This window comes from Embiotoca jacksoni, unplaced genomic scaffold, assembly GCF_022577435.1.
Source record: "Embiotoca jacksoni isolate LCO1_2020_lvr unplaced genomic scaffold, fEmbJac1.0.p SCAF_40, whole genome shotgun sequence".
Lineage (NCBI taxonomy): Eukaryota > Metazoa > Chordata > Actinopteri > Embiotocidae > Embiotoca > Embiotoca jacksoni.
In genome coordinates, this window is record NW_027185393.1 from 769061 (window position 1) to 781492 (window position 12432).

A 12432-nucleotide genomic window follows, 5' to 3' on the forward strand; every position below is an offset into this window, starting at 1 on the left:
TCTGTGTATATTTACATTTTACAGTTGTACAGAAATGGCATCACTCAGGTAGAAGAATTATACTGAGCCTGGAAAGATAACCCTAACCTCCTTGATGCCAGAGCCACATACCATTCATCATTAAAAGGGGAAAACAAGAACAGCCTCAGATTTCTTCAAGCACTGCAGCCAGGTTGACCATCATAGCTCTGTTGAGACTTGTATTACCTCAGTTCTCGGTGGTAACGACCTGATAAACATCATTAAAATAGAAGTGTAATCTAAGCTAAATTTAACAATTACTTCATCCAAACAATCAACATGTCAAGGATGTTTTCCTTAATAATACCCCCATATTAGATATGATCATTTTAGCTTTAATAACGGCCCATGTACCACAGGCTTTGGAGGCTGCTGTTGTTAAATCTCTACTTAAATGCCCACTTTTGGACCAGGTATTTCAGCTTTTCAGTCAGGACTGAGAGTGCATCACAGTACAGAAACAGCACTGGTGGAATAGTTATCTATGATCTTCTAATTCTCATAGTCTCTGACAATGGACTCGTCTCAGTACTTGTTCTGCCAGATCATAATGCTGCATTTCTCACAACATTTTATTACAGAGATTGAAACATGTCTTTGGGATTAAAGGAACCACACTAGGCTAGTTTGAATCATATTTATAAGATAGATTCCAATTTGTTCACACAAAAGTTAGTTGTGAAGTTCCACAGGGTTCTGTACTAGGTCCAATACTTTCCATGTTACTCCTACCTCCCTGAGGCAATGTTATGACAAAACTCTGCATAAATCTCCATTGCTATGCAGATGACACCAGTTATGGTTATCCATGAAGAAAGGTGAAACAAATTAATTAGCAAAACTTCAAGCCTATTTTAAAGACACAAAGGCCTGGACAAAACTGGATATGTCCTTTAGCCCACACATGAAGCATGTCTGCAGAAATGCCTTTTTTTAGATAGGCAGTATTGTCTAAATGAGGGACATCCCTGCTTTAGGATGCTTAAATGCTACTCAATGTGTTTTTTGTACCCTTAGACTGGACTATTGTAATTCATATTTATCAAAATGTCCCACTAACTCTCTAAAACGGCCTCCAGGAAAACAAAAATTCTGCAGCAGGACCACTGATGGAATTTAGCAAAACACATCATATTCCTACCTTGATAGCGAGAATAGAATTTTAAATCTTTGTTCTTAGATTGAAAGCCATTAATGACCTAGCGTCATCATACCTTAGAGATCTCACAGTACCCTGTTATCCCAATAGGATGCTTCACTCTTAGAGTTTAGTGATTCCTAGAGTTTCCAAAAGTAGAGTAGGAGACAGAACCTTTAGTTTACAGGCCCTTCTCTTGTGGAAGCAGCTCCCAGTTTGGGTTCAGTAGGCAGCCACCCTCTCTACTTTTAGGATTAGGTTTAAAATGTTCCTTTTTGATCATGGCTATAGTTAGTGCTGGCTCAGGGGACCCTGTACGATCCTCAGTTATGCTCCTCTTGGTGTAGGGTCCTGGGCGACCTCCTAAGACGCACTGAGCACCTCTCGAATCCGTCTTTCAGTCTCCATACATTAATATGCCACTATTACATGCCATTAACTTTGTGTCTTCCCTCTCTTGTTGTTTGGCTTTCATCCTCTCTGTTCTCTCTCTTCCTGAACCTTTCTGCAGGTATTTCAGGCTGCGGAGCTTCATGTTTCTGATCTGCGGTTACCGGCCCCCCCTTGCCCAGTTTTTATTTTTTTTGTTGCCCAGCTATGCCGTTCTTTTCTCACTACGTTCTCCTTTAATTGTTTAATTATTGGTTTTCTCTCTATAATGTTGTACGGTCACATCCTTACTATTTTAATTGCTTTTAGATGACTTAAGTTGTGATTCAGCACGATACAAATATAACCGAATGGAATTAAATTGAATCGGGACGATGCTGGTTTTCTTCCTCCTGCAGTCCAAAGACATGTGTGTTTGGTTAATTGGTGATTCTAAATTGGCAGCAGGTGTGAATGTGAGTAAGAATGAGCGTCTGTCTTTCTGTGTTGGCCCTGTGATGGTCTGGGTGTACTCCGTGTACATGTGCTCACTCCATAACTACTTTCTTAACTGATTGAAACATGAGTAACTTCATGTATTTCTTTTGTAAAATGTCAACCATGAAGCTGAATACCTTAATCCGTCATTTTGCCTTTCAAAATTACTTTCTTCTGGTTTTTTTTCCAGATGTCCATTGGTCATCATGAACCTGACTTCCAGCTCTGATCCCATCCACATCCTTACCAACAACTCCCCTGGTAAGAGAGGCCAGTCAGATACCACCATTATAGCCAAGTCTGACACCTACAGCAGTAATCCAGACTTTGTGTAGTTGTATGCACGGTTGAACGATCTTTGTAAAAGTATTCAAACGAAATCTAATCTAAATAAATATGTGTAGGGAAGCAACAATACATTTTCCATTTTTATTGATAGTCCTCTCATCTCCAGGTGGCTCTTACCAGGAGCTGGCCCTGTTATCGGACAGTGGGTGGAAGCAGTATAATGTCAGTCAATTCTCAAGGCAGGGAGGAAACTTGACTGATTCATCAGTTAACAGGACATTAATGGTGCCTGCAGAAGAGTTTGACCCGTTAGGAGGACATACTGTCTGGCAGGTAACAGTTGTGACAACAATTCTACTCTTAACTTTGTTCGCATCACATCAGGGCCTCGCTGTATAAATTCCTTGGCTTCAGTAGCAATAAATATTAACCACCAGACAAACAATCAGCTCCCCTCTTCACATAGCTGCTCCAAAGCTCATGGAAACTTACGGCTCATTTGAACCAGTTGCTTATAGTTTGTGGTCCAAGACAAACTTTGCATTTTCTGAAAATTATGAGACCCGTCTGAATTAATTAATGAATTGATCTGAAGTTATTGAAGTGCTTCCATGAGTCTGATTACATTTTAGTCTTCCATCCATCAATTTTTATCCATTCTAGTTTCAAATAGAAAAACATAAATATTATCAATATTTAACTGTATATTTGCAACAGCCAGATTATAACATGGGTCTATGATATGTAAGACAATATCACATTTATAAGAATGTGTATTTCACTGTAAGTGGCAGGAATTACTGTATAACTTTGTATTATCTATATAATGCTAAATAGAAGACAACCTGGAATAGAACCTTGTGAAATTAACAGCACTACATTTGGAACTACTTGAGAATTAAAGTAGTTTTCCATATTTTTCCTGGTTTTTCCTTTTGGCATCGAGTCATCCAGATAATTTCAGGCAGTGATACTTTAGACAATCTCTCAATCATTGATGTAGTGCTGCCAGAGGCCACCAGAACAGCGCTACACCACTTTTTTTATACCACATATGGAAACAAAAGGTTCACAGTTCTCTTCATCTGGCTGAACTTCATTTACATGTTATGAGTGTTCAAAGATCCATTCATCTCGACAGCATATGTCATGTGAGAGGGCCATATTGTCATATTGATATTTTAAGTGTAACTACTTCCTGATATCAACTTGAAACCCGTTTTGATCTGCTTCCATTTGCTGCCCAATAGATTTTTTTTTCAGTTTATAGAAACACAGTTTTGCTTTTATCAACTATATTTTGTGATTATGAGGTATAGCAAAATCTAAAGCATTGAAATGCACTTAACTACCATCTTTGGCTCTGTCTCTTAACTACTCTTCATCTTTAGGTCATCATTATAGTCTTCCTCACTGGATCACTTTCTCTCATGACCGTTGTTGGCAACATCCTGGTGTTGGTGTCATTTAAGATAAATAAGGCGCTGAAGACAGTGAACAACTACTACCTGCTGAGCCTGGCATTTGCTGACCTGACCATTGGCACGCTGTCAATGAACCTGTATACCACCTACATCATCATGGACCAGTGGGCCCTCGGACCAGTGGTTTGTGACTTGTGGCTTGCAATAGACTATGTGGCCAGTAATGCCTCAGTCATGAACCTGCTCGTCATCAGCTTTGACAGGTAGCAGAACATCATTTCTGCTATTTTCTTTCTTTCATTTTTTGGAAATAAAGTTTTCTCAAAGCTACCTTCATCTATTGTTAGTAAACAGTAATAGTATGTGATGATTAAAAAGTAATAACAAAATAAGTACAAGTAAATGTTGGTCACCCTTACAGAAAAAACACAAGTCTCCCATATTTTCCACGTGGAACACGAGACAACTTATAACATGGGGAAAATATGTGAAAACATTTTCACATGGGAATCTACATGGGCCTCACAGGTGACACCATGGAAATGTTCCAAAACCACATTTCCTGTGGGCATGTCTCACGTGCACAATCACAGGTCATGTGGTAACATGTGACGACACAAGTTTTTCCATGTGAAATTCATGTTTTTTTTCTGTGAGGGTAGTATCATGTCAATTCCAATGGGAAACAAGAAATATTTATATCAATAAATATTTATATCTTTTATAAAGCTATGAAGAAAGACAATGAGGTTAATAAGAATAAACACACTGATACAGTTGCTCTCTATGTGTACAGTTGCCTACTTATTTTCGGTGTCTCCTCAGGTATTTCTCTGTAACGCGACCTTTGACCTACCGGGCCAAACGTACAACCAAGCGGGCCATGACCATGATCGGATTAGCCTGGTCCATCTCTTTCATTTTGTGGGCCCCAGCCATACTGTTCTGGCAGTACATTGTGGGTGAACGGACCGTCCAACCAAATGAGTGCTACATCCAGTTCTTGTCTGAGCCCATCATCACATTCTGCACTGCTATTGCTGCCTTCTACTTGCCAGTAACTATTATGGCATTCCTGTTTTGGAAGATGTTTCAGGAGACAGAGAAGCGAGCTAAAGAGATACAAGGTCTTAAGGGATCTGGGGCAGGAAACAAGCAAAGTCAGGCTCAGAATAAAGGGAGTGGCAGCGGAAAAGCTAGCGGAGAAGGTGCGACTAACAGCCAGAAGGACTCGTCAGCCATGCTTCGCCAGATGAGCTCCCAAAGCTGCAGCAGCTGTGAGTTAAATCAACCATCTTCAGACAAGAACAACGAGGAGAATGCCAGCGTGCCAGCAGGAACGGGATGCAAAGGGAGGTGCAGCGCCTTCTGCTTTCATTTTTCATCTCCTCTGCTCCATGCATCCAAAAGGTCCTTCAACACCACAGCAACTACAGTGGGTGAGGCAGAGCAGAGCAGCTGCGACAGCTTGAACAATAATGAAGTTTGTACTTCTGGGGACCAATCAGGTTCCGAAGCTGATGGTGCAGACCCATCGAAGCCCCCGGCAGGTTAGACACCATCCTATTCACTGGTCTTTGTGGTTTTCACAAAATAAATAATTCTGTAGTACATAATATTTGTTAATAATAATCTACCTTTTTATCTAGATGGAAAGAAATCTCGGAAGGTGAAGAAAAACAAGGAACAACAGCCATCATCACCCAACAAAAGTCTGGAATCAAACTCTGACCAGTCACCTGCAAACATCACCATGAAAGATGCGGCGATGGCCAAACGCTTTGCCTCTAAGGCCAAGAATGAGATCAGCAAGCGCAAGAATGAAAAAAAGGCGAATGAAAAAAAGGCGAATGACAAGAAAGCTGCTCGGACACTCAGCGCCATCCTGTTCGCCTTCATTACAACATGGCTTCCGTACAATATCATGGTGCTGGTCAATGCGTTCTGTCAGGACTGTATCCCTGAAACTCTCTGGGCTCTGGGCTACTGGTTGTGTTATGTTAACAGCACAATCAACCCCATGTGCTATGCCCTGTGTAACAAAACCTTCCGGACGACTTTCAGGGATATTTTAATGTGCCAGTGGAACCAAAATAAGAACAAGCCTAATTTTAATCAGAGGCAGCCTGGTGCATTTCGGAAGAAAGAGCCTATGTAGAGCGCTCAGTGCCAATTATTAGATGGATCTATTTTAAAGTTGCATCTCTGATCCATATTTAGATTTGGAATGCATCACATAAAACTTAAAACTTATCTTTCATGGAAAAGATACTGAACTGAATCCCCCCCCCGCAAAAAAAAAATAACAAAAAAATAAATAACCTGTGCTTGACCCACAGGCTGTTTATAAAGGTTTCCAGCTCTGAAAAATGAAGCTGAAGCAGAAGTGCATTAAGCTGCAATACCAGCGAGTGCCACTAGAGGTCGGCTTCAAAAAGCCTCCGGCTCCATAGACTCCCATTCAACTTCTCTCATCAAATCCAAAGTGAATAAAATGTGTCCATCAGTTATCTCGGTGTTGTTAGCTAAAGTCACTCCTTCTTATTAGTTTTCTGGAGGTCCATCTGAAAATAATCCCTCATTCATTAGAAAAGAAGATTCAAGAAGACCTGTTTTTGGGGGCGTGTCTGCTTGATTGACAGGCCTGTGGTGCAGTCAGGTTACAGTTATCGGTGGGCGGGACGTAGTATCGTCAGGTTTCCAATCAGATCCATCGCTGGCTCCTCCCCCAGCTCATCCAAATATGGTCACTACCAGCTTTAAAACGCTCTGAGCTAGCAAGATGTCGGCGGCCAAAATCCAAGCCATTCACAAACCAATGGGTGACGTCATTGTTGGCTGGCACCTGGTTTGACTGAGCTAGCGAGAGGCCCGATGCCTGTTTGTCAAAGATATTGTATGGACAGCTGCTGACAAAATTTGTAATGGATATACAGTACACGGTCCCCTGGAAATAATTTGTAATTATTTTAAATTTTATGTTCAGACTGCAGGAAAATCCGATTTCTTTTCTCAAATCAGGTCTTTAGGGCAGACTGTCCGCACTATTATTTGCAAGTGAATATATTGGATTTAATGTGTCCAGACAGATCCAGACATCATCGACCTATCTGCCTGTGTTGCTGTGACAACGTCGTGCGTGCAGCTACGCTGGTGATGGAGGTGTCAGCAGACAGTTTATTTGAGCTTCTGTCCGTGGAGTGTTGTTATCGTCATACATTTTCTGATAGCGCTCTGCTAGCGGTAGCATAGATTCTGTTCACTCGGTCTCTCTGAAAATGACGTCGTCACCGTGTCGCGTTGCGAGTGTTGCAAGAAATCCGATCTGCCCCAGCAGATCGTCCACTCAGACACATCTGTAGGAATCTGATTGGAATCACATTTCAAACGTGGTTTGGATCTGGATTGCATAAATACCATTTCAGGTGGGTTTTTTGCTGTTCAGTCTTTCAAAAATAAATCTGGGTACAACCTGGACAGAATTTGGATTTTGGCTGACAGTCTGAACACAAGCTTAGTGTCCCTTGAGTGAGCTCACAAACTGATTACAAAATATTTCTTATCTCAAAAATGAATCACTGGTTTTTCACTTTGTGAATTTTAAAGGTCCTCACAGTTAGTGCTTTTGGTGGCCCCCTGACGTTTGCTTGAGCATCACCTTCAGGCTAACAGTTACATTATGCAAAATTCAAAATGTGCCCACAATTTATGGATATATTTACTTGAAATTTTCTGGGCATATTCGTCATCTCAGAGGACAAACTATCACATCCTCATGAGTTTAAAGCCACCCTCAGGCCAAAAATGAAGATGGAATATCGTACAATCTCGACCAATACAAACACTCTCAGGCATTGATTCCAAAACTGTGGTGCGAGGGTCCATCTGGTGGTCTGCAAGAGCTTTGTGTGGCACAGCCTGCGTGATAGTCCAATATTCAATATGGCGAACAGAGTGGTTTTCAGATGCCAACATTCACGCATTTTGTGGGAAACTCCTGTTGCTAATCTTACACCGGAAAGAGGAAGCCCAGAAGGAACCCTTTTATGGAAAGAAAAACAGTTGCTGCGGTGAAGACCAAGTCTGTAGCACATTTTATTCATGACACTTATCATTAAAGGATGTAATCCAGCTTTTGCCAAAAAAATAACAGGAGCTGAAGTTGTGTTTGTTGTTTGGAGCTGTTTGTTGGAGTCTTTACTCTAACGTTATTACCTTCAGCTTCATTTAGCAGCAGGAACCAGGTGAGCGTCTCTATTCTAACGGTAGATGACGATATGTAGCCTAATTGTCTTCACTTCAAACACGCGAGCTGTCAAACATTCATAGTTTATGAGCTGCAGTTAGATTATTGTTGCACGGTTAAATCAGTAAAAAATAAAAAAAATAAAAAAATAAAAAAAAAAATTCATGAAAAGAGCTGTACCTGCGATGGGAAATGGTACTTTGGAAATCTGGTGAAGTACATAGTGGTGCATGGTCTGAAAAATGTGGGAACATCTACTCTACGGAATCAAAACCTCTTGATGCTAATGTTTGAAATCTGTGGCCTTCGATTTTGGTCCTCCCTCAGGACGGACTTGTATTTCCCAAACCTGATGCCTAACAAAATGCTAAACTTTCATTTATTTGTTCCAGTAAGGTGTTAAACGAGTGCTGTTTAGATAAAAATGTATGCAGAGACACACTATATTTAATTATGTGTCTGTTCCTCTCTTCTAGAAGGAAAATTTTGCGTGGTTTATGAAATGATTTAAGAATTATTTATCAAAATAAAAGCAAATTTTATATATTTATTCAGCTTTTAATTTGGTGGTTTTAGAACGGTTTAGAGCTCTAAATACATTTACCAGTTTTGGTTTTCATTATGTCTTTTTGTTTTTAAGGATTTTAAGGGTAAGAGTTTTACATTTCACCATTTGATGAGAGCATATACATAAATGAATTGAAATAGTTTCAGAGAGGTGTTCGTTCAGTGTGCATCTATAAAATTTAATTGTCTTATTCAGAAAGGTGTTTGTGATATTTATCCTATCATCCATCATGATATAAATGGGATGCATTTTTTTTAAACTGCATTAGTTTTAGCTGGTGTTACCAAATAAACTTACAGCTGAGCATATAGCATAAAAATACTCTAAATGCACTACTGTTCAATTTTCCACAATGATTTAGTTTAAAATGACCTCGAGTGTGTTGAGTCAGGCGATCACTATCGGTTGCATGTTATTCAATTTAGTGTTTGTATGAAGCAGCTCTCAGTATTATGGACTGTGTGAGCCTTATTGGATGTATATCGGTGAAAATACCATCGAGTAGCATATTAATGTGAAGACGCATGCTCTTGACACATTAATGAGACAGCACCATATGTCAGCCTGGTGAATACAGTTCATATTGGATGTGCCTTGTTCTGGATTGATTACAGGAAATAAAGAAAGCATTTACAAATGCATGGCAGTCAGACTTTTGAAACAGCATTTGAGGATTGTTAAATTTCAGAAATAGAAGGTAAAATGCTCCCGGAAGGAATCATTAACAACAAGAGAACTACAAAAAAAAGTTGTATTGTTAGAAATGAGGCGATGAATTCTGCATAATAGCATTTTTATAAATGCATTTTGACGATGACTAAACCTAAACAGCCATTATAAACCATATTTATTTCTTGACGAGTTGCATTCAAGGTGATTGGTTGGATAATTAAGACTGACAGCTTTTCCACTGTTTTCAAAGACCCATGCTAGAACAAGCAGTTCTCACTCCAAACACCAATTCTATGAATGTTAGTGTAATTTTAGATATTTTTACTTATCTTATATATTCAGATATAATGAATAAATGTTTTATATATTCATTATGCCTGCACTTTTAAATTTGGTTTATACAGAGACATTTTTCATGATACTGTTCAGGTTTCCTGTTCTTATGACTAAAGTAATGTTTAAATCAAATCCCTCAGCATCTACCCATTCTTTCACGAACTGGGCCCATTCACCTTGTCTGCCATTAAGCACTACTGAAACCATGTTCCATTTGATCCACCACTCTTATTTTTACATTGACAATAATGTGAGACTATTTCTAATTGTTGGATACTGCTGTGATATATGTATATGGTTTTGAAAACAAAGCTTAAATACTTTTCACTTGAGTATTTTATAAGTGTTTCCAAAAAAACTGCCAGTTTCACTTGTATAAATGAGCAAAACAGCAATAAAATTACATGTATAACTTTTCTTATATAAACCATGATTGCTGAAATACGATTTTGACATGTGTTAGAAATAGTGCAATAGCATTCTGACATGGCTTCAAGATAAAAGTGTGGGGTTGCAGTTATCAAAGACTCTATTTCCTTTCTCGAGTGACACTGTTGTGCACATGACTATTATGAAAGAAAGTCACTATACTACAGTGGGTACGGAAAGTATTCAGACCCCTTTAAATTTTTCAGTCTTTGTTTCATTGCAGCCATTTGCTAAAATCAAAAAAGTTCATTTTATTTCTCATTAGTGTACACTCAGCACCCCATCTTGACAGAAAAAAACAGAAATGTAGAAATTTGTGCAAATTTATTAAAAAAGAAAAACTGAAATATCACATGGTCATAAGTATTCAGACCCTTTGCTCAGTATTGAGTCGAAGCACCCTTTTGAGCTAGTACAGCCATGAGTCTTCTTGGGAATGATGCAACAAGCTTTTCACACCTGGATTTGGGGATCCTCTGCCATTCTTCCTTGCAGATCCTCTCCAGTTCCGTCAGGTTGGATGGTGAACGTTGGTGGACAGCCATTTTCAGGTCTCTCCAGAGATGCTCAATTGGGTTTAGGTCAGGGCTCTGGCTGGGCCAGTCAAGAATGGTCACAGAGTTGTTCCGAAGCCACTCCTTTGTTATTTTAGCTGTGTGCTTAGGGTCATTGTCTTGTTGGAAGGTGAACCTTCGGCCCAGTCTGAGGTCCAGAGCACTCTGGAAGAGGTTTTCTTCCAGGATATCTCTGTACTTGGCCGCATTCATCTTTCCTTCAATTGCAACCAGTCGTCCTGTCCCTGCAGCTGAAAAACACCCCCATAGCATGATGCTGCCACCACCATGTTTCACTGTTGGGATTGTATTGGGCAGGTGATGAGCAGTGCCTGGTTTTCTCCACACATACCGCTTAGAATTAACGCCAAAAAGTTCAATCTTGGTCTCGTCAGACCAGAGAATCTTATTTCTCATAGTCTGGGAGTCCTTCATGTGTTTTTTGGCAAACTCTATGCGGGCTTTCATATGTCTTGCACTGAGGAGAGGCTTCCGTCGGGCCACTCTGCCATAAAGCCCCGACTGGTGGAGGGCTGCAGTGATAGTTGACTTTGTGGAACTTTCTCCCATCTCCCTACTGCATCTCTGGAGCTCAGCCACAGTGATCTTTGGGTTCTTCTTTACCTCTCTCACCAAGGCTCTTCTCCCACGATTGCTCAGTTTGGCTGGACGGCCAGGTCTAGGAAGAGTTCTGGTCGTCCCAAACTTCTTCCATTTAAGGATTATGGAGGCCACTGCGCTCTTAGGAACCTTGAGTGCTGCAGAAATTATTTTGTAACCTTGGCCAGATCTGTGCCTTGCCACAATTCTGTCTCTGAGCTCCTAGGACAGTTCCTTCGACCTCATGATTCTCATTTGCTCTGACATGCACTGTGAGCTGTAAGGTCTTATATAGACAGGTGTGTGCCTTTCCTAATCAAGTCCAATCAGTTTAATTAAACACAGCTGGACTCCAATGAAGGAGTAGAACCATCTCAAGGAGGATCAGAAGAAATGGACAGCATGTGAGTTAAATATGAGTGTCACAGCAAAGGGTCTGAATACTTATGACAGTGATATTTCAGTTTTTCTTTTTTCATAAATTTGCACAAATTTCTACATTTCTGTTTTTTTCTGTCAACATGGGGTGCTGAATGTACATTAATGAGAAATAAAATGAACTTTTTTGATTTTAGCAAATGGCTGCAATGAAACAAAGAGTGAAAAATTTAAAGGGGTCTGAACACTTTCCGTACCCACTGTATATGGTACCTCCATAATTCCAGAACAACTCCAAAATTAACTTTTCAATTGTGCGAGCATTTGCTCTCATACTTGACCAACAAATCACTGTACACCTACTGTACACTGTACTTTTTTAGTTTTAGAGGCAAAAAGCAATAAATGCTATAAAACCCCATCTCCAAAAAAGTTGGGGCGCTGTGAAAAATGTACATAAAAACACATGGTGATGATTTGTAAAGCACGTAAACCCATATTTCATTAAAAAGACAACATAACAAATGTTGAAACTGAGAAATTTTATTGTTTCATGAATGATATATGCTCATTTTGACATTGATGGCAGCAACACGTTTCAAAATAGTTGGGACGGGCAACAAAAGTTGTGTAATGCCAAAAAAGCATTCGGTCGGACAACTCAACTATTCAGGTTACCTGGCAACAGGTCAGTAACATGATTGGGTATAAAAAAAAGAGCATTTTAGAGAGGCAGAGTCTCTCATCAGTGAAAATTGGGAGAGGTTCACACTGTGAAAGATCGTGTCGGAAAATAGTGCAACAATAAAAATTTTAAAAAAAATTAAAAAATTAAACGTAAAATTGCAAAGAATTTAGGAATTTCATCATCGACAGAACAAAAAATTATTAAAAGTTTCAGAGAATCTGGA

General features: G+C 39.7%; 1 protein-coding gene across 1 annotated transcript; it reads left to right on the forward strand.

Annotated features, from left to right (window-relative positions):
* The first annotated feature begins 2232 nt into the window (after nt 1-2232).
* On the forward strand, nt 2233-5896 carry chrm3b (cholinergic receptor, muscarinic 3b). Its single transcript, XM_069168540.1, is given in 5 exon segments — nt 2233-2287; nt 2481-2647; nt 3706-4001; nt 4564-5311; nt 5414-5896. Coding segments are annotated over 5 exon segments (1749 nt in total).
* Nucleotides 5897-12432: the final 6536 nt, after the last annotated feature.